The sequence below is a fragment of the Agelaius phoeniceus genome, chromosome 4 (genome assembly GCF_051311805.1).
Source record: "Agelaius phoeniceus isolate bAgePho1 chromosome 4, bAgePho1.hap1, whole genome shotgun sequence".
Taxonomy (NCBI): Eukaryota; Metazoa; Chordata; class Aves; order Passeriformes; family Icteridae; genus Agelaius; species Agelaius phoeniceus.
In genome coordinates, this window is record NC_135268.1 from 12,829,835 (window position 1) to 12,856,115 (window position 26,281).

Consider the following 26,281-nt stretch of genomic DNA (forward strand, 5'->3'; position numbering starts at 1 on the left):
GCAGCAGTGGGGACATTCATCAGGCTCCCTGGCAGGGAAAACTGACAAGTCTCACCCAGAGGGAATTAATGAAGGCAGAATTTTCCACCACCTTCTCTAAAAATCTCATCATTGCTCTGCTAGAACCTTCTAAAAAGGCAATGCTGGTAAAGTGGCATAAAAGGCCATTTTATTAAAAAATACATTGCTGTTGGCTGTGTAACATTAAACCCCCCCATGGGGTACCTTGCTTTCTTATTCTTGTGATTTTTCCACGGCAACTCGGTTTTTTTAGGGTGTGATACAGAACACAGGAGAAACAGCAATGCCTATGGAAGGCATTGCCTGGGCTTATCCACTGCTTCCCAGAGGGTGCTGGACTCCTGTGTTTTAGAGAGAATAAAAACCCACCCCACAGTGAATAAATTAAATAAATCAGTAAAGTTCTTCCTTCTGCCAGCAGATGAGGGTGCACAAACCCAGCGGGAGCTGCTTCAAGGGCACCTGACCCCCTTGTGAGGGTGCAGGGGAGCACTGGACCACCCAGGGGCACAAGGATACAGATCCCTAAAACACATTTTGGGGTGCAGACACAGCATTTTGGCAGTGCATGGGAGGCAAACCTACCTGGCAGCAGCCTCTGTGGAAGCCTGGATTCTTTCTCCAGGGTTTCCCCACAGGATTTGTCTCCCTCCTTCCCGTGGTGGCATCTATCCCCATGGGCAGCACTGTGAGGAGCAGCAGGGAACATTAACACGTCTTGGTAAACTAGGAACAAAAGCCAGGGAGAAGTCAGAGAGGAGGAAAGAGGCAAAGAGAGGGGGAAAGCTGCCAGGAGAAGGGGGGATGAATCTCTGAAAATGGACTCTGTTGCTGTGATGTATGCACAGGGATGGATTCCGAAAGAAAGGAGAGTAGCCAAACCCTCACAAGGATCCTCCTGAAATGTTCCTCCCGGACACAGCTGCATCTTTCAGGGAATAAAAAATGTCCTCCTGCAGCAGCTTGGAACAATTTTAATCCCCAAACAGCTATTTTGGGGAGGGGGAGGAACCTCAAAACCTGCAAACCTTGCAACAGGTTCTGTTTGCAAACGCAGGCGAATCTGGAACATTTGCCTATTCCCTGTATCGAACCTGCCGGCTGATTTGATTACTTCCCTGGAAACGCATGTGCAAATCGGGTTTGCAGCCTTCGGAGGGCACTGCCTTCCGCCGCGCCGGCTCCGGTGACTGATGCCAGCGTCTCGCTAATGCGATGTGCAGGAAGAGCCGGCGGTGCCAGCAGCTCGCAGCCGTAAATCCCTCCGTTCCCAAATGCAAAACACTGCCGTCGGAAATGCCTCACCCTGAAAAAATGTGTTAGCAACAATTCTATCGCTCAGATGAAGCGGGCTGAGGCACAGCCGCTCCTCTGCCACGCACTTACCGGTACAGAAGGAGCCGATGATGCAAGACTGCGGGGGGAAAGGGCATCAAATTGAAAAGCCCCGGGGAGATGAATGGGAGATAAGGGAGACAAAACTATTTACAGCCTGAAATGATTCCCCCTCCCGGAAAAATTTCCTTCTCATCTCCCTGGGAAGCGCTCAAAGGAGAGCTGTGGTGCAGGCACCTTGGAGCAGGGGTAAATCCGATGGTAAGAATCTGAGCAGACAGTTAAGACTACACAAGTAAGCAAATTTATTTGAAGACAGAACAAATATCGTGGCAAACAACAATATGCAAATTCAGTTGAGAACAGGGGTAAATATCAGACTTTGTTTTCAAATCGATATAAAATATAGTCAGATTTCATTTTGTCCAAAAAGCAGCTCGCATGAGGGTGGGGGGTTGGAGGGGGTGGCCCTGTTCACACCATCCGAGGTGGGTGTCACCTGGAAAATGGGTTCGGGAATGATCCTGGGAGGAGATAGAGGCACCTTTGGGACTCTAAATTTCCACCTCTGTTCTCCTTAAAAGCCAATTTTTGACACAAAGCAAGGGGCAGGCTCATCCCCTCCAAGACCCTCAGTGCCCACCCACCTATGTTTGGACCGAGCAGTCATGAGAATCCCAGCTGCTTTTTAGGGTTAGGCATCTTTGAAGGCACCTGCACCTCCTCTTCCCCACTGGCTCCAGTGGCTGAGCCTGAAAAGCCAGCAAGGGAGCAGCTCACCTCGGATGCCAGAGGAGTGAACAGGCCAAAATCCCGCCCTAGGGTGAAGGTGCTGGCGAGCTGCTTTCTAGAAAAACCATCCCAAAATAAAAGCAGACATAGAAAACATTAGATTGTCAATGAGGCTTTGAAACAAATTCAAGTTTATCCTTAATTTTTCTCATATGTGTGTGTGTGTGTGTGTGTGTGTGTGTGTGTGTGATACAAACAGACAAGAAAGACGTGGTGGACTTCAAGCTGGGGACGGGCATGTGGTCAGTTGGTGTCCACAGGAGCACCATCGGATAGGGAGGAATTAGCACCAGAGAGTTTAGAGGAGCCAACTGAGCACATGCAAAGTCCTTTGGGAACAACGGGGCAGTGGGGATACATGGAACAGTCCATTAGAAACAATACAAGGCAATTCATGAGTTTTCATACAGTACAATACAGTCACTGATCAATTAACCCTTTCAGTACAGTACATGACAAGTAACACTTTGCACCCTGTTAGCACTAGGGAAGGAGGGTTTGGGCTGCAGAGGGATGGCTGCTGAGCTGGCCCTTCTGCCCTTGGATTTCAGGGACTGTGGATTGCTTCAGCCGCTTTCCCACCCCAGCTCAGACAGCCCGAGCCCAGCCTGGCTCCCGGGGGGATGCGCTGGTGGAGCACATTGCCACTAGCCCATCCTCCCAAATCAGGGAATCCCAGAATCCCTTAATGGAGGGGACCTTAAAAATCATCTAACTCCACCCTCCTTTTCATCAGACCAAGCTGCACAATGGTCCTGGTTTGGCCACGGGGATGGAAGAGCCATCCCACTCTGCCCTGTGCCAGCCACCAAAGTGATGAGAAAACCTCAAATTCACACTCCACCTAGCCACTTCTGGTGCCAAAACACGCAGAAAAGGGTTCAGGGGCTGCCTTCAGTCGGCCTCGAGCCAAAGCTGCTTCTTCCCTCAGGCGTAGTGAGAACAGGGTCCATTGGAAAAGTGCTAAATTACAGTACATTGGCATTTCCATATGTCAACTATTGAACAGCAAAACAGATTGTTTGAAAACAGAATCAGTATCGTACAGTAAGTTCACACTTAATTCTTCACCGTTTCTACACTTGTAACACATGCATTTTATTTCCATTAGTTTAATGCCAGTAGGACCAACATCCTCCAGAACAATGATCTAACATTAAACAAAACCTCCTAAGGAAAATATTAAGCATCACATAAAGTTTCAGGAGAAAACCTGTTAATTAGCATCACAAGGTACTCAGATTTACATTTAGGAGTTTTCATGCCATGACTTTAAAACACCTTTTGGTTAATATCCTGGGGGTGGGGAAAAACAAAACCAAAAAAACCAAACCAACAAAAAAAAAATTTAAAAAAGGAATGTTTTGGGAAGTAATCTATTTCTCTGTGTGTATACACACCCAGGGAGACAAGCACGAACACATGGGCCAGTGCATGGGTGTGTGCACAATTTTGTTTTGATAAACTTGACTCATTTCAAGGGCATTTTCATGGGTCCAAAAAGACTTTCAAGGAAACAAACTCTAAACTACAGAAGCAAATTAAAAAGTCTCTCTTGGAGGAACAGAAAAGGTCGGTAAAGCATCACCTGTGTGCTGTAACAATGTGCTTCCCATGAGCTATCTGAAAACCCAAACAACTAAAAATCCTTTTTTTCCACCTAAAAGGCCCTTCCAGAGCAAAGGTTGCTGTGCTAGGATTTGCATTCAGGCCTCAAATGTGATGGGCAGGAGAAAACACTTAATTCTGCCTTCCTAAAGAATGAGATGCCATCTCCAAGGGACAAAAAACTACACCTGAGGGGGAAAAAAAGACAAAAATACCTGTTCCACATCCCCCTTTCTCCCAAGCTTATTTCCAAGGACTCGGTGAGACTGGTGGGCTTGCTGGGGTGGGGGGGAGGGGGGGGGATTTTCCAAATGGTTTGCCTTTATTCTGGTGACAGTGAGCAGGATGTGGGCTCTGAGTCACCAAGGTACTTTCTGAAAGGGCTGTTCCCTCAGCCACTATAATTCTGGGGGCTCAGACAGAGCAGCAGCATCACCTGGTGCTATTTCTTTAAAGCTAAATTTGCAGGGATAATTTGGCTTGGGATGGGGGGGGGGGGGGGGGTGAAGAAGAAAAAGAACCAACCCAACCCAAAATGCTGATTTTATTTCTGTTTTTACATCTGTGACAAAGGATGTAAGAGCATAATACTTGGGGCTGCTCAAGATTTGGGGTTTTTAACCACCTTGGGTTTCCAATGAATATCCAAGCCCCTGAAGACAGAAGCCAACAAAACCAGTCACTACAACTGGAGCTGTTTAGGAAAACTCCTCCATCTGCTGCAACAGGAAAACCCAACACACCCATCTCTTTTTGCTGCTGAAGGTTATTTCCATGCTGGCCCCTTGCTAGCAGCAGTGAAGGAGAAGCCCTAATTCCCTTCTCTGCATTCCCACTGATCACGCTGTACTGGCAGGGTTTATCCATCAATTGTCACCGGAGAGAAACTCCCATCACGGAGGATTGCCAGAGAAGGGTTTGGATTGACTGTGGGCTCATCAAGGATGATGAGCAGCAGTCCCAAGTGTGGGTACCCTGGCATGAAGGGAACATGGGGCTCTCATACCCACCATGATTCATTTGCTGCTGTGGAAAACCCACAGGGGCTTTTAAAGGAGCAAAACCTCACCAGGTGGTTGGGAGTGGGTGGTTTGGGGCAGCAAAACCCATATTATTCAGCATCCCAGGGATCACCATTCCAAATCCTAGAGATTTCTGACTATGTTTCCTACTAACTCTACCCTGCTGCTTTCTTGCTGGCAAGGGAGCTCTGATCCCTGGCCTTCCATATGGAAATACCACAGGAATTTAACAGGAATTGCACATCTGAACTGCCTCTGAACATGAGAGCTGATCAACTCCTAACAACGCTTTCCAAATCCAACAGCAAACCCCAGGGTTATTGTGCTCCATCTTCCAAATGGTCTGTAAATCTTTTTTACTTCAAAATGCCTTTTGCAGTTGAAGCCCACGACCAATCCCAACAGCACTTCCAGTGCAAGCACAATGATGGCTTTTATTGCAGTGGCTTGAGCACAGCCTTTATTGGCACTGGGCTCTCAGACTGGTTTGGGCTGGGCTGTCCCATGGACCCACCGGGGTCCCACACCAGACACAAGAGCTCCTGCTCTGCTCAGTTCCAGGTGCCAAGGAGATGATCTTGCACCATCCCAATCCCTTTTGAGACTTCTCCTGCATCTTTGGTGTTTTTAAAAGCCATGCCCTTGGGTCTGCGTGTGACCTCGAAGTTTACAACAACCACCACGTCTGCCTATAGGTGTTGGTGCTGTCATGTAAAACAAGCTTGGATGGGTAAATTCCCTACTCTCAGGTGGCTAATGGATATGTAATGAAAATCAGGCACTGGACAGTGGTCCAACACACCTCAAAATTTTCTTCTGATGGCCCCTACATAATTAACACCGCGCCTAGGAGGGGAAATAGCTGGGGAAAAGAAGAGAGTTGAAAACTCAGTGCTAACAGTAGGTACAAAAGTGCAGTGCTCAGTTTAGTCCAAAGCAAAGTGACTGCTAGTACTTAAAGTGCTAGTCCCAGCGTCGGTTTGGTTCAGTGTCCGAAACACAGGGGAAGGTGGGGATGCTACCCCGGGGGAAAATTAAAAACAGACAGCACTGCAACTGCACATGCCACACCAAAAGTGCTTCAAATCACGCCACGGCTCAGCTTGTGAACACACACGAGCGAACGACTGACACCTTTTAGGCTACTATAAAGAACAGCTCCATGAACTCCATCACTACAAACCCGCTCGGGAAGCAAGCGGTCACGGCGCACAGAAAACAAAGGACGAGCCCACTCCAAAACCAAGAGCCTTTAGGAACACTGACAAGCCTTTGCAACTAGGATACTCAAAGTCTAGCGAAAGCAGCCTTGCCCAGTGTCTGCAACAAGCTTGGCCGATGCTTATCATGCACTTTGCAGAGGCAGACTGCCTCCTCTTACACGCTATCTTACAGCTTAGCCTATTTACCTATTTACTTGTGGTCTGCTTCGTTAATTGCAGCTTCCTGACCATGCATTAAGCTGGCTTGTTTCTCTTAACCACCCTACCTGCCAAAGGACAATGAATGCAAGGACAAGACGATGAAGGCGGTCTGGTAAACACTGGTTTTCATGAGGAGCAAAGCTCCAGAGAAGGACTTTGGATCAGCACGCTCCTGGGGAGAGGCTGGGAAGGGAGGATTCATCCCAACAGATGACAGGCATTCCCTTTTCTCTCGGTAAACACACACTTCCCACCAACTGCCCCATCACCCAGCCTGATCCCTCTTCACACAAAGCAGAACCTTTAGTTCTCACTGTGTTTCAGCAAGCACCCCAAAAAAATCATCACAGGACAGCAAAGTGGCTCCCCAGACCCTGCATGCATTGCCACCAACTCTCCCAAGTGTTGTACAAGGCAACATCTGGCTGTGCAACATCTGGTGCATCCAAGGTAGATGTGGATCTTTTCTACAGAGAAAGCTCTTTTCAAGTCAAAAGTACTGAGTTGCTGGAGCTGGCAGGATCTGTTGGGGATGCTGCAGGTACAGCTGCAGACATGTTTCTCCTCCAAGATCTAGCACTAGGGAGATGGTTTTCCAGCAGCAGGGAACACTAATATCCCAGGAGTGAAAACAGAGCTACCAACTCACGTCACTTATTTCCATTACTGCCAGAAAGAACTGGATTTAACACACAAAGAGCAAGGTTGTGCATACAGGGGATATCAATGTACACAGCTGGAAAGAAAGGAAAAGATGTGGGAGCTGGAGAAGTGCAGTGTGATATGGGCAATGACTCGCAGTGAGGAGGGCAACAAGGTGCACAGTGGGGAAACACCATCATCTCAGTCCACCATCCAGACAAGAAACTTCTGGAATGATATATCCAGGGGAATGTACATAAGCATGTGGATGTGGCCATGACCCTGCCACCCAGCAAGGAACAAGTCCATCATGGGGGAAAAGGGGAAAAGCATGCCAGCCTTCCCTAAGTGATGCTGGAGCCTTGTGGGATTAAAAGCAACCACTGAGCAATAGACTGAGCAAAGAAGCATCTTCCAGGACTGTATTCCAGGACTGATCCTGCAAGACTGGCACATCTCAGCATGTGCCATATGTAGGCACTGGGATCACATTTGGTTTAAGTAGCGTTGACCTCAATGTTGAGACCAAACCCAAACACTGAAGGCATGGACAATTACCAGCCTGAAAACTCCCGTGCCAAAAGGACTCCTTTTCCAGGTCTTTTTATAACACGTTCTTTCCTGTCTTCCGATGGAAAGGATTTTTGGCAGATGATTTGGAAGTGGATAATAAATCTAATGCTAGGACACCGTGTCCAATTGCTCAGTAATTTCCTGCATGGCTCTCACCAGGAAGTTTACGCATGGTGCTGCATTTCTGCTGCTTTAGTTTCTCCTACAGATACACTGTCATTGTGTGTGACACTCCTTATAATTCTGCCTCCACCTGGAGTGGCAACCTTGTTAAATTTTTAAAAAGAAAAGCTATTACAGGTTTTTTAGGAGAAAAAGCTGTCTGCTTGCCCGTGACCTCACCTTTAACCTGAGCTCCAGATTTTAAAGGCATTTATAAAACTCTGCTCCAGCCGCTGCTCTAGATTTTCACCTAAACATCCTCAGCAACTTTCCCAGTCTCGAAAAAACAACTGATTTGAAAGTTTATTAGGAGCAATAATTTATTTTTGGAGGCGGAGGCTTTTGCTGCACTGAAGGCTGCAGATATCTGTGCACTGGTTTTCAGTGGTGAATCAAGTGATTCCCAGACACAGCCTATTTCCAAGGAAAACACCAGCCCAGGCTGCTGGATACCAGAGACACTACAGTGCAAACTGAAGATGCGGGGCCATTTTTAATTCTATGCTAATTATCGCAATAAAAACCAGATCCTGCAGCGGAAGACCCATTCTGGGAAGAAATAATCATCCATCTTTCCTAGCTGTAGCCGTGCTGCTGGAGAAGAAGCTTATTTACAAAAGGCAATCTCCAGGAAAAAAGCTGTTATCGTTGCCTGACAAAGCCATATATTCTGATACCTTCTGGGGGGCTCTGTCTGGAAAATTCCTCTTTGAAACCCAATGCCATAAACCTCAAATATGGAAAAACCCCATCCTGTTCAACAAAGGGCAGCTGTAGGGCTAATGCAACCCACCGTGACACAGAAATGATGCTTGGAGATCCCTGCTTTGAAATCCCTGCTTTCGGTTTAGAGCAGGAAAACCATATGACCTCTAAATTATTTATATGTGAAAAGATGCTTTTAATAAAAGCATCAATGGTGTGTAAACAAAACCCAAATTCCTAAAGCAGACTTTCCACATTTTGTATGGTTACTTAAATGTGGATGAGAAACATCCTTTTTCCCCCCTGGACACATCGTGCAGGATGGCATGAAAATGCCCTTTTTTAGTATGCAGGAAACACAAGAAGCCAAATAAAGCCATGAACCTGCAGAGTGGTTGTGAAAGGGATGAAGAAAACCCAACCAAGCAGCAGGACTGCAATCTGTTCCCGTGCTCCCTGAAGAGGCTCTCACAGCAGATTGCAGTGCCAGACAATCTTAGGGAGATGGGAACCTGCACTTGGGTCCCAGCCAAGACACAATCTTCCTCCAAAAGCTGCTTGGTGCCACCACCCATGGAAAGGACTCTGCTCCACCTTCTCCATCCCTCCTAGCTGGGTATCCATGAGGCCTACATCCAGTATTCCCAGGCACGTTCCCAGGGAGCAGCAAAACAGCTCCGGTATGTCGCCCTGCCGCAATGATGGAGCCTGAAGACGGGAACATTGGACCACAGGGACAGCATGTTGAAAGCAAAACATTTTATTACCATCGGTTAAGCTTCATAATGCACGCTTATGAGTAACAGAGAGGTTATATGGAGATCACTTTGCTCCCTACCAACTGCAGCTTCTGGGATTAAATGCAGCAGCTGTTGAGCGGAGCGGAATGGGACCAGTGCAAAGAAAAGGAGAATAAAATACATTTGAAATGGTGGGGGGTAGCTTGGCAGAAAACAGGCCCCTGACTTGAAATTCAAGAGAAAGGTGTATTTTTTTACTGCTGTACCAAAAGGCACGGTGTCCCGGACAACAGCTGGTGACCAAGCACTGCTCTGGAAAGGCACCTCTGTAACTCAATACCCACCTCAGCAAGCAGCACCTGGTATGGGCACTGCAGCTCCCGCACAGCATGGAATATCAGAGTGGAATGCTTTTCCTGGGGACCACGACAGCTCTACAGTCCAGGATGCTGCAAAACCAGGAGCTCCTGACTAATCACACCCCTGCAGGAAATTCTGGTGGCCATGGACCACCAGGAGGATGGATGACAATGGGACATATCCTGAATTCTGGATGATTGATCTGATTCTGATCTAGCTCAGCCACAGCGCCCTGCAAGGCTCTCCTGGGGTTGACTCAGATGTGTGATTTTTCGCTTGTTTTCTGTCCACTCCCATGAAACGTTTTTGACAGTAAATGCCAGCCTGGGATGGTTTCTAAAGAACACAAGTTTCTTCCAGCAGAAATTGCCCCTTCAATCTAAGATCAAAAATGCAGTTATCTTTCCTAGAGGTCAGAGACCGTAAAAAAGCTATTTTGGACCATCTGTTGAAGAGTCACTAACACACTTCACCAGCACCATCTTTTTTAAGCCCAAATCAGTTTACCTTCCAGCCAATCTTCCACAAGCAGCTTCAAATTGTATCAAACCCTATCCAGAGGAGCACTCTGCTTTCCCCTTTCCCGATATTACCACTCTCATTTCACAATAGTTTCTGCATTCAGACAGAATTCAAAGGAGAAAATGCCTGTGCTAGTGAAAGAGGACTCCAGTTATTGCTAGCACAAAGCTACCAATTTTTCTTCTAGCATACAAACCACTTGGCTAGAAAGGTGGGAAGCTCTTGGAAGACTGAGAGCCTGGAGGAGGCTGGTTTTTAGGCTGAGGCAAGTGAAAAATCCCCATATTGTGCCCTCTTGCTTGTTTTGCACAGCATCTTCAGCCTCGCTGAGAGGAAGAGGCCGGCGTGGGTTTTGAACAAGGAGAGAGAGCACCTCAAGGGTTATTGCAACAGCTCAAGGACTGCAGAGGGGAGCAGGAGGGTGAACTTCCCTCGGTGAAAAGCCTGAGGAGCGAGGTTTAGGGAGGTTATCCCAGCTTTAGAAGGTGCCTCCTAAGAGCAGGAAAGAGGTGCGAAAAGCAACAGGTTAAAGTGCAGCTTGATGCTGCAGGCAGGACTTAAATGGGCACCACCTCTGCTTCCTGCTCTGGACTGAGGGTTTTCTTGGGGTTTCACACCTATCAGCATAAAACACACACTGCCAAGCAGACAGTTTTAAGCTCTCTTTAAAAGAAAAGTCTCTGTAATATGCCTTCACCAAGGTAACCCACAGTAAAAAGCTGGCAGCATCCATGAAAATGTTCATCAGGCGACTGCAGCACGTTCCTCCTCGTTTTTTATTTCTTTTTGTAAAATAAGACAGCTAGAAGGAACTTATCAGTGGTTAGCTCAAAGGGTTACCCCTGGCAGCGCTGAGGGATGACTGTGCTGACATCAGCAGTAAATGCTGCTCTGGAGAGGGGGCCGGGATGCAGCAGAATTACGTGCACACTGCATGCTGGCACACGCTGATCCCAGGACAGACATGCCTCTGGGCTCTCCAGAGAGGATGCACCAGAGGCAGAAGAGGAAGGATGAAAGAGCTGGGCTCCTGTGGTATCCAGGATAAAGCTGTTGGCACCTTCCCTCTGAGCTGTAATGGGACACACAGTACCTGTGGGTTGGCGGTCCCTTGCCTAGCTCAGGTGTCTGCTGCTACTTTGACCCAGGTGCTATGGGCAGGCTCTGGTGGTCCCTGGTCCTGGTGGCTCCCACTGCAGCAACTGGAGTCAGTATAGGACTGTAAGAGAGTAGACAGGAGCTTGGCAGAGGCACAGCTCTTATCTCCACATCTTCATGCTTTGCTGTGGGCACGCTCCTCCCACGTGCCTGAATTTACAAACCCACATCAAACCCCTGGGTCGATTCCCAAACTGATTTGGAAGCATTTGCTATTACACATGCAGAGAAAGGCAACTCTAATTACTCTGCACCCCATTTAAATGTCCCGGGGAGAATGAAATCCTGGCACTGCTCAAAGAAACCAAATTGAGGTTACACATAACAAAGGATCCAGGCATGCCACTGAGCCGTGGTGGGAAGGAAGAGCCTGAGCTCAGAGCAGCAGATGCAGCAAAGCTCATCCCTGGGGAAGCTGTCAGACACTGCCTACAAGCGAGATGGTGCGCGCCGGCTGCTCGGAGTCTGCCACCAGCACAGCTCCAGATCTGCCCCAGGGAACTGCTCCATGGAGTCCTCTCCACATGGGAGCCATCCCTGAAGGAATGGCTGGCTGCAGGGTTAAATAACTCCTGCTTTGCTGCAGTTTCACCCCAGAATCTGCCCCAGCCCAGAGGTAACGTCTGCCAGAGCCCACCAGCCATGCAACAGCTGCAGAAGCATGTGAGATCTGTGGAACAGGATCCCTGGAATGGCTGAGGCCAAAACACACCAAAACAGACAGGGAGTAAAATGACTGTCTGGGAAAAATATAGCCAGCTCCACATCTTTTTGTTCTACATTGGCTGCAGCAGCTAGCAAATGCACAGTGAGGGAGGGAACCAAGGCACATTCGGGCTTTGCACAACATTTCCAGAGGGATTCATAATGAAAGCTTAAGGAAAAGATGCTGAACTTGTAAGAAAAAAAAAGAGGTTTAGGGCCCTCAAGCTAGGTCATGCACAAGACACGAACTTGGTGATCCAGCAGGAAAAAGGGACAACACTAGCAGGATCAGGCACTGCCAGTAAAGTGAGAGGATAATGTCCCTATGCACTCAGCCATATAAACACCTACAGGGGTTTCTGCCTGTGCTGCTTTAGTGACCTTGATGTTTTGCAACCAGATGGAGCAAGAAATATAATGTCAGCTTAAAGGATATGCTCTGAGGTAAGAGGCACAGAAGTTTGGTTCACCTTGTGAAATAGTGCCTATTCTCAGCCTACTGGTAAACATTTCAGCCAAAAAACTCTTTCCCTAATTTTACCAGGATGGGGGAGATTATTAAAAAGGCTTAAATTAAAAAACTTCATCACTTACTACAGGGATGTGCACATAAACTGAGTTGTTGAATCTAGGATAAATGCTACTGCCAAGAACTCGATCAAACCCTTGCCCTCTGTTCTTGGCTGTCAGTAGCCTCTGCTCACCCTTGCTGGGACATCTACCTGGCAAAACTCTTCAAAGTGCCACCAGCACAATGCTCCACTTTTCAAACACTTTGCCGTGTTTATTGGAGGCTCGGGAGAGAGACTGTCCTTGGAGGCCGTTCAGTTCCCTCACAGATTCCTGTTCTAGGCAGCCCTATAGAGATCTCAGGAGTGTTCCAACATCTAGGAGGAAAGAACAAGCAGTGTGATGAAGACAACCCAAACAGAAAAACCATCTACCTGCTGACTGCACACTGAGCTGCATTTACTCCAGAGCAGTGCTCCATCACCTCCCGCTCAGAGCCTAAGGTCTCTGGCCTTAGATTCCCCCTGCCAGCTTCCTGGGGGAGAGAGAGAGACTCTCCTTTTCTATCAGGTACCTCCCAACCAGGCAGCAGCACAGCAGCCTCCTCCGTGCCCAAAGCAAAAGTGACAATTTGCAAAACAGCCACAGGTCCAGGGGGAACATGCAGAGAAAAAGCAGCTCCTGCTCAGCACCAGTTGCCAAGGGAAGCAGTGGGAGCACTGCCAAGGCCAGGCTGGGCTCACTCCCTGGGAGCCCTGAGCTTTGCTCTTGTGCTCAAAGCCGGCGGGGCTGCTGATGCCAGCACACAACGTGCTCCAGATCCCCCTTGGACATGGAACAGCAGGGATAATTGATTTATGTTCAAAATACCAGGGCTGCATTGGCACACCCAGCCTTTTCCCTAGGAAGAGGAGGGAAGAAATAGCTGCCTGACACATGTGCCCTTCTGGAAGCTGCTGGGATGAATATACATCATACATTCATGTGCAGTGGTGACACTGTGGGACAGCAGGAGCTTCTCTCTCCTTGGACCTACACAGAGCTCTCAGATCTCCTTGCACTAAAAATGTTACTAAGGGAAAGTTCATGCCAGTATTTCTGTGACTCTTGACACACAACCCTGGGAGGTTTAGGAACATAAGGGAAAACCTGTATTTCCAAACATGCTGGCACAGGGAGCTTATATTGTCATTTATTGTGCTTTCCCTACATTTGCGTTTGAACAGACTCATCAGAAAGCAACAAGAACATGACCAGGGCTAAAAATTACCCCATGTGGAAGGTTCTGTATTTCCTTCAGAAAGGATGCAGAAAAGACCTGACAACAGCCTTTAATTATGTGTAAGAGCTGCAGCAGGGAAGAAACCAAACTGTTTTTATAACTCCTCTGGAGAGCATGGCCTGTAAGGCAAAGAGCAATAGAAATAGATGGAAGCAAGGGACACATGGACTGGACAGCAGGAAAAGTATCTGGCAGGAAATAGGGTGAAATAGCTTAGGGAGGGAGTATCCAGCATGGGAGATTTGAAAGAACAGGTTTTTTCCAGGTTGTTCAACTTGGGAAAAATATGGATGCTTTTTGCTCTGTACCCAGCCCTGTAATGCACATTAGAGGCACCCTTGCACTTGGCAAATTCAAGTTTAGAGCCAGGTAGGTTCCAAACCTTCCAAATTTCTCCCTGTCTTGCTTCCGGATACCATCAGTATTGATCAGCATCAGACCATCACAAGAACTCTCGCACTCCTTTGAGGTAGGGAAGTGTCATCCACCCCCTTTCAGTGGTGGAGAACACAGGCACAGGCAGGATAAAACCAAAGCAATCCCAACTCCATTATCAGGAGGCCCAGCTCCACACACTGACAGCTTTCCCAGAGTCCAGACAATTACTCCAGCACTTCACTGGTTCAAAGCACAGCTTTCAACAGCTGTTGACACCGACCCCTGCTGCACCTCAGCCCTCAGAGTGGCAGGCCCAGGAAAGCAAAGGTGGTACAAATAGTGATCATCTGCAGAGTCTTGTTAGAAACCACACAAACCCCTTTGCAAAGGCATGAGATTGGCCACTTTCTTTCCCCTCTGATCCCCTCCAGCCTTCACCCACCCCTTTCCTTGGCAATGGAAAAGGGCAGCTGCCGCATGGATACACACAACACTCCACCACTTATTCCTGGAGCGGGAGGCAGCCGATGTGGAGCAAGGCTCTGGTGAAAAGCACACATAAGTTGGGATGGCATCAGCAAACCTTACAGGCCACCAACAAGTGAGTGCTCCTCTGAGCTACTGCCTGTATTCGTGGGCAAGCCCAGCAAGAGCCCAGCCACGTGGGCCTCCAACAGCGAGCTGTAAAAGCAGTAACTCCACCCATCGGACACGCTTGGCCCCGGTGGGTTTGTTGGCAAGGTTAGACACTTGCAGAGCGTGTTACTGATCCCAAAGAGGAAGGAGAAGCAGCCCAAGAGAACCACCCTGGTCCCTGGAGAGTACAGCATTAAGATCCAGGCTCTGTGTCTCCTTCCCCAGCTCTGTGGGACTCCAGTGCTGAAGGTGCTGCCTATTCCTCCTACTAGGGATACAACCATCACCGTGCTCTATGATTCCCCGGAGCACGCATCCTGTCCTCGCTTCCCTCCGCCCCCTCCTGCCTTTTCGTTCCTCTGCCTCGGTGGGAAGCGCTTATCTCTGCTCTTACTCCCCCTCTCCCTCTGCATTGTGCCAACAACATGTGCTCCCAACAAGGACCAGATGGGAATACTTGTAAGAGCCTGGGGTTAACCCGTGTCTTTTATCCCACATACTCTCTGCTGTTTTGAAATGCAGATTCTATTGCAGTGTAAAGATTTAAGGTTAGTAGTAGAGTATGTTGATATTGCTTGTGAAACCCATCTCGCTCCTATTGCACGCTGATCATCTCCAGTACGGGAAACAGAACAGACAGATAGTCTGTTTAATGTCTCCAAGGGAAGGACCTATTGGAATAGGGGGGAAATGAGTATTTGCAATATGCCCGTGCATATCCATCTCTAATACTCCTCTCTCCCTCGCCTCTGCGTTCATTTGTGCCCACACATGAATTCACAGATGTTGTGCCAGTGGGGCTGGGCACAAAGCCTCGGCTCTCTCCGGCTGCCAGCAGCCGTCACCAAGGGCCATCTTTGCCTCCAATTAATCTCTGCGTGGCAAATGATCAGGACCAAGAGCAGACGCAAACTCCCGCTTGCCGGATGGATTTCCCCCACTGTGGTAAGAAATCCATCCGATTGTCTGTGTGTCCAACCAACACCTCCAGGGCAGGAGCTGTTACCCCTCCCAGTTCAATACTGGTGTGTTGGATGGCTGTAAAACCCCCAAAAAGACAAAATATGCCTTTTAAAGTTTCAGATCTGTGCAGAGCTAGTAATTTCCATGTGCCACACCAAGCGTTTCTGTGCAGCCTAGCAATTAAGAAGATGAATTAGCAAGTCGTTAATGATGGTTTTACTGGGGGGGGGGGGGGGGGGGGGGGCAGCCAGGCCCATGGAGGCCAGGCTGGTAGGAACACCACCACATTCCCCACATGTGAGAAAGCCAGCAGGCACCTGCACCTTTCCAGAAGTTGGTGCACACGAGAGAGCCCCAAGGCTGCAGGGTCCGGGTTCTGCGTGATACCTCCCTCCGCACGGGGAGGGAGCGATCCAATTACATCCATCACAGAAATGCCAAAACGACATCCGCCTTATAAAACCTCAATTTACGCTCTGACATTTCTGGAAAACCAATTTTTAATCCATGTCATCTATCAGGAGTTCTTGATATTTTACTTCACCTCGATGCTTTATATATACTGTTGCCTTTATTGAGGTGCAGGTGGGGAACTGAACACAGGCTGACAAAATATTAGGAAGAAAAATTGATGTCAGCCCATAAAGGCTTCCGCAGGTTTTGGAGGAACAGAACAGCAAAAGATCTGGCTTTAGCTTTTTCCAAATCCCCCAAATCCAGAAGCACCTTCTCCCCTAGCTGGGGCTCTTTTCCTGTGGCCATAACAGCCTTGCTTGGGTGTAGCTTATGGTGCAGCCTTTAATTCCATTCCTTCTTGAATAAACTCTTAATTTCAAACACAACCTTTACATGAAAGCAAAGGAAGGGAAAGGTGAATTTTAGACATCACATCATGTTAAATCATTAAAAATAAAGGGCAACTTAATTTTGGAGTAAGCAGCATAGAAACTTAAACAGAAGATCTAATTTTCTTCAGGAATTCTTTAATAAATCGCATATATCTAGCGTATGTACAGCAAAAGTGGAAATGCCATGAAACTGAAAAGGCTTATAATTTTTGACCTGGTGCAAAATCTGCCCAGTGAAAATACACAATAATAAACTCCTTTCTACTATAAAAATTACTAGAATTGGAAAACAGGACTGCAAGTCACACAAGCAGAAGGCTTCCTAATCACCAGCAGCTCACTTCCCTGGGAGTTTAGGTCACTTCAATAGGCCATAGGGGAAAAAAAATGATGCAATTATCAGACTAGGACATCTGTAGCTGAAAAACAAAAGTGCTGACATTGATTTTGGTAATTGCTCGGGGGTTCTTTTTTGTACAAAGGACGTGATTATAATACTTCTGCTTGGGATTTTATGAACATGGCAGTACAGATTTGCAGAGCCAGGGGTTGTAAAATGGCACACAGACATGACGTGGCCGGCAGCTGCCTCTTTACAGCTCTCACCTCTCCTCAATGACGCCTCCAAAGAAGAGCTTTGCCTTCTTTTAACAACACTTCCCCTCGCAGCCCTGCTGAAAACCTACAGGATTCTTCCGAGGGCTGCGGCCAGGAGCTCGCGCCCAGCCCTGGGTGGAATAACACGTTTATCCAGACCGGTGGCGGGAGCAGACGTCCCCTCCTCAGACTGCACTTCAGATAAATAAGGTTATTTCGCTACGAGCTACTACAGGCTACAATATACTCACATAAATATAGTAATGCCTATACGTGGATATGAATCAGTATATATCGGATACAGATAAGAAACACGACGACGAGTAGATACCAATAACCACTGCAGCTTCTCGCTGGGTAAAGTCCACCGTCCATCCAGGCTGCATGCAGGGAGCCCACGGGGGAGGGTTCTGCCCTCTCCACACCAGTGCAAAATGCTTCCCAACCCTTCCATAGCTCTGTACTTTACCAGGAAAGCCGACTCCGTGGGCCGGACCCAACACAACGTCCCCCCAGCTGCAAGGCAGGGGAAGGCCCCCAGCCCCTTCCATCTGGGATAAGATTTGCAGGGACCACCTCGCCTTTGGTGCCAGCAGCAGGGAAAGCCAGGTACGGGGCAGCTGCTGGACTTGGTTTTGTCAAGACTACAAGAGCAAAGCTCGGCATTAAGCCTCAACAGCAACAAGGGCGGCCCAGTTTGCAGAAGGGGCGAGGAGCCGCTGCAACGGCGGAGCTGAGGGTGCTCAGCAGCTCTGCAACATTGCAATGTAAAAAACCAAATCATCATCCCACTCTTGGTGGTTTGAGAGGATCCTCAATACAGCACCTGTCCTCCTCTAACATACGAGTGGAGCTGGACCGAGCAGGATCAACAGGTCTCTAACGTGTGCATGCAGGAGACGGCTTCTCTCGGCATTAGACTACGTTACCAAAGCATCCCCTTACCGGAGCGGGAGCAGAAATGTGCTCCTAGCATTATTTACACAATATAAAGTGCATTAGGATTTAATAATTCAACTGACAGACTTTCTGCCGGGACCATACAATTTCGAAACAGAGGTGAGGGCTTGAATAGGAAATTCTCTCATGAGAAAAAGAGGTTCAGACCGGTGCTCTTCACCCTGTCCTCCTAAGGATTGTTTTTGGCCGTTCTTTCTAGTGCAAATAAGCTTGTGTTTTCTCAAGTTTAAGGGACATGGCAGTTTCAGGGCGTCAGGAACGAACACTTAAAACACATCAGGGATTCAGCATTCCGGAGCTTCTCGCCGGGCCCTCCTGGGTGCCAGCAGCCCACATGGTCACTGCTCTGGGAAGCTGAGGACACACTGCCAAAAATACAAAGGAACCCGTTTCCGAATCTCACCGTTCAAGTCTTGCATTGCTACACTCCAAGTGCATCCCTACTGCCCTCCAGCCCAACATCCACTTCCCATCGCCTGGAGAGCCGTCTTCCCCCAACCCAACACTGGTGCTTCCCGTGGCAATGGAAACCCAGAGCCGCTGCTCTACCCACGAGTGATCAGCAATGAACGTGAAGATCCCGAGCCAGGTTTGGATACTAAGGTGCATCCTGTGCCAGGGGAGTAAATGCATGAGCGGATCCTATGGGATACCTGCGTGCCAGAACCAAGGTTGGCCATCGCTGGATTCCTGGGTGACATTTACAACAAACTAACGGCATTGGAAGGCCAATTCACTAACAAAAGATAAAGGGATTTTTAAAAAAATGGGCAGCAATAAGGAAAGCAATTTTGCATCCTTTGTTGCATCTTTTAAAACGGTGAAGAAAACATCCCTTTCCAATCACGAGTAATTTCCTCACCAACGCTACAGGAACATGGGGAAGGCATGAGCACTTACAACACATGCGGCCACTCACGCTAATTCCAACCCAGGAGCTTTTACAATCCCTTGAGACAAAGGCGGGCAGGGATGGGAGATGCCGAGCACACACAGAAACGGGAAGGAGAGCATAAAAAGTTCGTACATTCATAGCTCTGGTTTGTTGGACTAGAAGTGAATTTTTTTACCTCAGGCACTGTGACGGGCAGCAGCAGTCAGCGATGCGCTAATGTACGCATCAACTCAATTCATTAAATTCTGGTTTCACACCATAACAGGATGTGGAGTTCTTTTAACGTGGGGTTTGGTGGGTTATTTTTTTAATTGACCTGTTAAAACCATTGGGATGAAAGCCGTGAGAGCACCGATGAACCAGGACCCCGCACAATGCCCGCTGATTCATCACGGTCCACTGGCTGTTCGAGAGATGGAGCGAGAAACCTCTTCCAGGTTTGAAAAGGGACCTGAAAGAGCAACCTATGGAGAAAGGGATGGGAGTTTTTGACACTAAGCCAAAGGCTTGGTTGCTGTAACTGCTATATGTGGTTTTAAAGGGGGAATCACCTAAAACAGTGAAATTAACTTTCTTACTTCTTGTCACAACTGTAACATTTTCCTAAAGGTTCTTTGGTGACTTTGGTGCAAGCTGTTATTTTTTTTCTTTTTTTTTTTCTTTTTTTAAAGTTAAAACAGATTGACTAGTTTTAGTACCCAAACTAAAATCCAGATTATCCTCTTGGTTCCCAACCCTGTCTCCCCAACCTTTCTCATTATGACATTAACAGGCAACAGCATTCGGATTGAGCATGGCCATGCAGTGTGCAGGTGGCTCCAGACTCAGAGTGGTGAACAGTCTGGTTGGAGATAAAGATATTTCTCAAAAGGTTAAAAAATAAAACAGGTCATGGCTGCATGGAAAAACAGCTGGTCCACATGCACACTAGGCCACTCTGTAATGAAATAATTTGAGTGATTACAAATATCTGATCAGACATGGTAATGCCTGCTTAAAACAATCTCAAAGGTGAGCAACGCGCTACTACAAGTACCTGGAGCTCAGTCAAACTCCCACTGGTTCAGGGGGAAGGAGCTGGTTGCCCAAAGGCTGGACAAGCCCCTTATGCTATAAATATTCATGTTTTAAGAAACACAGAACCTTTCAGCAACCTCCCAACCAGGTAATTGCACACATTCTCCCTCCAGGCAGAGAGTTAATATCACGAGATTTAAAATTACATCACAAAGACTCCAGGATGACAGCAAAACCTTGGGGCGGGCAGGCGAGATCGGGACTGGAGCGGCTCAAGGACAGCTCCAGCTCCGAGCTGGAGGGGGAAGGTGGTGATGGCAGGGCACGGATGTTGTCTCCCCAGTACCACCCACAACCAGCACAACAGAAAACCCAACGGGGCATCCACCACAGCTTCCAAAATGCACCACGGGCGAGCATGACAGAGATGCCTTTCTACACGAATCCAGTGGTGCACCCAACACCCCAAAGGTCTTCCAATGGCAGGAGGGGGAAAACACTCGAAAGCTTTCCTCGCCCAGGTCACATCCCAAACCATGTCAATCTGGGAAAGGAGCCGGAAGCCTTGGCCACGGCATTCCTTCCACCTCCCAACACCCGTTCCACGCCTAATACAAAAATACTTTCTGAAATTTCGGACAAAATGTATTTAAAAAAAACCAAAAAAAATCACCAGCCTCTAAGGGGCAGAACACGGAGATGAGGAGTGAGTTATCATTCACTGCCATTAATTCAGGAGGCTGAGCACTCCGCTGCCCTGGGGTACTCAGGTGATCTGGTCAGCACAAAACTACGGGATGAACGACAGCTCTTCCACCCTTCACCAGCACATGACTGAGGTCTGATGGGTTATCAGGACTTTACCCATAAACAGACTATCGTTTCCAACTCAACAACCAGGAGATGTCAACTTTTAAACCTCTCTCCCTCCTCACACACAGACCAGAGATTCACGTGGAGCTGATTTTTGCCATAAATGCTCTATGACAGTGCTGCTCGGCCTTCAGACCGGGCACGGGCAGAAGCCAGTCCTGAAAAACTGGTGATAAGCAGAAACTGATACATTTCATGGTAAGGTTCAGGGCAGGGGTACTTTTGTATCGTGTTTAAGTGCAACACAAGCCTTTTCTAGACTATTTAAAGGTCAGGGTGCCGGATTTTGTTTGTGCTGATACTCGTACTTCCACAGTCTCCAACACTTGAAGCAGCTGACTCATACGGACTCAGGAGGTTGGTCCTTTTCTAAGACACACGGAGATGTTTTGGGCATAGTTTAACATGATAACCAGACTCCTATAACATTATGTACTGGAGTTAGCAAGAACTACCAGAAAAGGACTTTACAAAAAACTGGGGCAACTTGGAATTACTATAGGTCAGTCCCTCTCACCAATTTCTGCTTGCTTTGTTTGGTTAATCGTCCAATGCACTCTATTCCAGACCCTCTTGCTCTTCACCACTGTCCCCTCTGGCATCCATTCTTTTCTCTTTATGGCTGTTGTAAATTCTCCTCATCTCTTCTTCGTACTTGATAAAATTTTCCCCGAACCGTGTCCACGCTTTGTAGGGAACTGTGATGGTGTTACGGTAGGGCGGCCTCACCTCACTTACCTTCAGGAAGATGCCGTACCTGTTGGATCCCACGTCGAAGTAGAAGCGTTTGTTGTCCACTCGGAAGGAAGTGCCCTCGGGCAGCTCCGGGGGCTCCTCACCTCCCCCACGGCGATCCTCTATGTCCCCCTCGCCATACTCTTCAATCAGCTGCACCAAAGCATCCCTGAACTCGATCATGCCTTGCGCTGGCAGGACGATCGTCTGCTCCTGTCCCAAGCCGTGGCCGAAGTAGCCCATCATGCCAGGTCCCCTGCTCATGGTCTGCCTAATCCGCAGGAAGCGCCCGCGCTGGTTCTCCTTCAGGTCCAGGTAGTACTTCCTGTTGTCCCTCTCGATGTACTCCGTTTTGAGGACGCTGTGAGGAGGCTCTTCAGAGCCCACGGAGGCCGGGGGCGAGGGCGGCGGGTGCTGCGGCCGCCTCCGGGGATGCTGCTCCTTGTCGTTGCTGTGCTCGTGCCGGTGCCCATGGCTGCCCTTCAGGCCCAGGTGGGCGTAGTGCTCGATGAAGTCCCCCAGGCAGTCCTTCAGTTCAGCGGCCACCGACAGGGAGAGGGTCAGCTTGCTCTTCCTGATGTTGTCCTGCCTGCCCCTTCCTATCCAGACCTCGGCGATCTTCAGGAAGCGGCCACGGGAGCTCTGTTTCACATCCAGATAAAACCGCTTCTTTTGGATGTCCACCCTCTTGGAGGCCAGCTCCTGGATCTCCATGCAGCTCCCCTGGGAGGAGGCCGGGTAGTGGTACTGCTGCTGGGACTGGGAATAAATGTTCCTGTGCAGGCCAGAGCCTCCCAGGTTCCTTCCTCCTCCTCCTCCTCCTCCTCCTCTCCCTCTTTCCATCTTTACCAATCAGCTGGAAATAATACACAACAGAGACACAGATAACAACATCAGCACCAGGGGCCTGCTCAGCTCCTCGGCGGCGGCTCCGCTCGGCGCCGCTCTCCCTACAAAGGCTCCTGCATCCCTCTCCGCTGCCACTGGCACGCAGCATCGCAGCCCGAGGAGCCCGGGCGCTCTTCCCCTCCCGTGCTCCGGCTGCCGGACAAGGGAGCCTCGATTCCAGCGGCGCTCCCCGGCAGCACTCCCTGCCCTGCAGCCCCCCTGTCCTGCCCCTGTGGTACCACAGACCCCCCAGCTGCCCCACGGGGGTGGGTTATGGTGCCCTGTTTCGGGGAGCACTCACCCCTCTCCCCGGGCTGCGGCTCCCCTCTGCAGGGTCTATCCTCGAGCCGCTGCCTTCCCCCTCCATCACCCTCTCTGCTCTTCCTCCCAGGGCACGGGGGGTGCACTGGGGTTTCCCCCAGCACTGCTCTCCTGTCCCCCGCTACCCACGGAGCCCCCCCGCCACTGCATCTCCTGCCTCAGTGCCCCCCAGCCTCCAGTTCCTTCCCCCCGGTAGTGCCCCAGTGCCTCTCTGGCCCCTCACGGCCCCGGTACCGGCCCTTGGTGTCCTCAGAGCCCTCCAGTGCCCCCAGCACTGCCCCGGTAGTGCGCCCCTGGCCCCCAGCGCCCCACTACTGCCCCCCCAGTGCTCCCCATCACTGCACCTCCTGCCCCAGCGCTCCCACAACTTCACCCCTTGCCCCCCAGCGCCCCAAAAGTGCCCCCCGGCGCTCCCGGTACTGCCCCCTGGCGCTCCCAGTACTGCCCCCAGCGCCCCAAAAGTGCCCCTAGCGCTGCCAGCGCCGCCCCCGAGCGCCCCCCGTGCCCCAGCGCGGCCCCCCCAGCGCCCCCCGGCACAGCATCTCCGGCCCCATCACTGCCCCCCACAGCCCCGCGGCCCCTCCGCGCCCCCCAGTGCCGCGCTCCCCCCGCCCGGTCACTCACCCCGCAGCGCCCATCGCCGCCGCTGCCCTTCAGCTGCCGCCGCCGCCGCCGCCACCGCCCGCAGCCGGCGGCCCCGCCGCCCCCCCCCCCCCGCCGCGCAGAGCCACGGGCTGGTGCTCCGCCCCGCCCCGGCCCTCCCCGGCCCGCCCCGGCCCCGCCCGGCCGAGATCGGCGGCAGCGGCGGCGGCGGCAGTGCGGGGGGCGCCGGGGGGTGCGCGGCCCTTACGGCGGCGGGACTACAACACCCACAGTGCCCCGCGGCCGCCGCGGCAGGGTGCGTGCGCGTCACCTCGGGTAACCCGAGCCGAGGCGGGGCGCTATCAGTGGCGTATTTAGGGAGCGACGCGCCGTGACGCGTAATGTGCGCTCAGTCTCCGTGAGGGCGGCTGGCCGCTCTCAGGGACCGGAGCGCGGGGAGGCCGCGGCGGCCGAACGGGCTCGGAGCCCCTGCGCCGCGCTCGGAGCTGCTGCCGGCCTGTCGCGGGCGGCGAGGGGACACGGGCTGAAGCGGTGAGTGCGCTGCTGGTGGGTCTGGGAGCACTGGGGCACAGCAGGGCAGCCGCTCCCAGGGGGGCCCCGGCGGCCTGCCCAGCGCTGAGGGTGCTCAGTGTTCGTGTGGCAAATCAGGCGTGTTAGCCGTGGCTGTTGTCGTGCTTTAGTGTAAAAATGCTTTTTGGTTTTGAAATGCGGGGAGATGTTGGTTGTGCTGCTGTACACCAAGGGAAAAGTCTGCTTAGCCTTGAAAATCAATTGAAAATGAAAGTATTTTCATAACCTTGTTCAGGCCTGATGATAGTGACAGCTGACCTCCACATGAGCTGCTGACTGTTCTGATTTCTTATTATTGTGTTTATTAGTCCTAGAAATGGATGTAGTAGCTGGCTGTTCTGGTTTCTTGTTGTTCTCTTTATTAATCCCAGAAATGTGCCAGAAATGGATGTGGTAGCTGCTGGCCTGCGGGATAAGTATCCCCAGTGGATGCTCACAGAGAGCCAGGAGGAAGCTTCCTTGGGGCACAAAAAGGTGGGTCCTGGCTCACTGCAGAACAACCCAGCTCTGGGCAGTGTGTAAATGTTCAGTATAAAAATGCCCACGAGGAGGGACCATCCCTGAAACAGCTTCACCAGTTAGGTAATTAATTAATGAGGGAGGGGGAGAGCAGAGGGTGCAGTTCAGCAGCTTTTATTCCACCAAGTGATATAAAATATATAATTATTTAGTTAGATAATTAATTAGTAAATATATCATATTTATATGTAATATAAACATATAGATATAATGTCTATGGTTATATAAATATATTTTATATATAATATAAATAATATAATAGATAATATTTATATTAGTAAGTATATAAATATTTAGTTAGATAATTTATTATCTATCTGTTGATAATTAATATGTAATTCATTATCAATAGTTAGATAATTGATTAATTATTGAGGGAGGGGGAGAGCAGAAGATGTAGTTCAGCAGCTTTTATTCCACCAAGTGGGAGTAAATGATTAGCTGATTAGTAAGTGGTTAGTAGCTTGGATATTAAAAGTTATCAGATGAAACAACAGTAATTTTGACTTTTTGTTCACTAGAGAAGCTGCAGTAGGAGCCTATGTTGTTTGATGAAGGGTGTCACCACTGCACATGAATGTTTTGATTAAGGGGCTGTGTGACCCTGGCTGGGATGGGTGTCCCTGGTGAGGAGGGGAGTGGTGGATAACCAATCTCTCCCAAATTTGCTTTCTCAGAAGCCTGGTTCCCAGAGGAGTGTTCTGGAGGATGGGCTGCCTTTCCTGGAGTTCTCTGGCTCTGTTGTTTATAGCTATGAAGCCAGTGACTGCTCCCTCCTCTCAGAAGATATCAGGTAACAACTCGCACTCACTTTTTTCCATCTTTCCCTTGAGTGCTCCTGTGTTTTTGGAAGGGGCTCAGCTCTTGGGAGTAGTTTCCCATTTGGCCTTGTTGGTGGGAGATGCCATTGCTGAGCCTTTCTGTCCCTCAGAGCAGAGGCTGTGAGGGCTCTAGTGCAGACTGAGTGCCTCTCACAGGATGGATAATTCCATGTGCTTCACTGGCTTCATGGACAAGTGTTAATTCCTAATTAATTAATTAATTGGGAGTGTATGTTTAAAGAAAATACAGTAAATTTATGGTGCAAATACATTCTTTTCCCCTTTTTTGTGTAGCACAGCTCATGATGCTGGGGGAAAAAAAGTTGTGTACAACACTTCTAGTGCTGTGGGATAAATAAAGGACTGTCTTTCAAGGGATCCTGGGGTGAACCTTTTACAGGAATGAAAACTACTCTTTTTTTCCTCTGCCTGTCCTTGAGGCCTATGTGGCCAAGTTTTAGTACTGGGGATTAAAGGTTCTGTCCCTGTTGTGGTGCTGAGGAGAAAGAGGTGGGAAATCTGGGAGTCCAGGGAAGAAGGGAGTGGTGTGGGAAAGGTGCTTTGAGCTTGTTTCATTTCCCATTGCCCTCCTCTGATTTGACTGGAAAGGAAATCAGGTAGGAAATCAGTTTAGTTTTGATGTGCTGGTAATTCCTGAGTGTCCTTCTCTGCACCCACCACCTGCAGCTGTTTATTAACAATGTGTATTTGTGTTTGTAGGCAGATCTGCAGGGTTTTGCAGCATTTCAGGGGCTCTGTGGGTCAGCACCAAGTGCTCAGAGCTGTGAGATGCTTTCTGTGCCCTGCAGGTGTGACATGGGGGTGTCACACAACCTCTGCTGTCAGTGCCAGGTGTTGGAGCAGCAGGTAAATGTGGGAACATCTGCTCCTTTGCAGGCAGAGCCTGTCAGAGGGGGCTGCTGTGGGCTTTGACATCGAGTGGCCCCCATCCTACACCAAGGGCAAGATGGCCAGAACAGCTGTAATCCAGATGTGTGTGGCTGAGGACAGGTGCTACTTGTTCCACATCTCCTCCATGGCAGGTACTGTGCTTCCTCTCTTATTTGGGGCTCTCTGTTTCTCCTGGTTATCTCTG

General features: G+C 49.6%; 2 protein-coding genes across 3 annotated transcripts in view; one reads left to right on the top strand and one right to left on the bottom strand.

Annotated features, from left to right (window-relative positions):
- Window positions 1-1,637: 1,637 nt before the first annotated feature.
- On the bottom strand, window positions 1,638-23,403 carry PURG (purine rich element binding protein G). Of its 2 annotated transcripts, XM_077176857.1 has the most exons (3): window positions 23,297-23,403; window positions 21,467-22,319; window positions 1,638-19,302 (listed from the first exon to the last, which is right to left on the bottom strand). In XM_077176857.1, exons 2-3 carry the CDS (start codon window positions 22,304-22,306, stop codon window positions 19,228-19,230), a joined length of 915 nt encoding a protein of 304 aa, XP_077032972.1. In that variant the 5' UTR covers window positions 22,307-22,319; window positions 23,297-23,403; the 3' UTR covers window positions 1,638-19,227. The 2 variants fall into 2 exon arrangements, with proteins under 2 accessions (XP_077032972.1, XP_077032971.1); XM_077176856.1 differs by having other exon boundaries at window positions 1,638-22,319.
- Window positions 23,404-23,627: 224 nt separating this feature from the next.
- Window positions 23,628-26,281, top strand: part of WRN (WRN RecQ like helicase) — a 28,412-nt gene continuing 25,758 nt past the window's right edge. Inside the window, 4 exon segments of the mRNA XM_077176859.1 lie at window positions 23,628-23,806; window positions 24,217-24,319; window positions 25,042-25,157; window positions 26,083-26,228. Coding sequence (XP_077032974.1) covers window positions 24,230-24,319; window positions 25,042-25,157; window positions 26,083-26,228 — 352 coding nt within the window. The 5' untranslated portion in view covers window positions 23,628-23,806; window positions 24,217-24,229.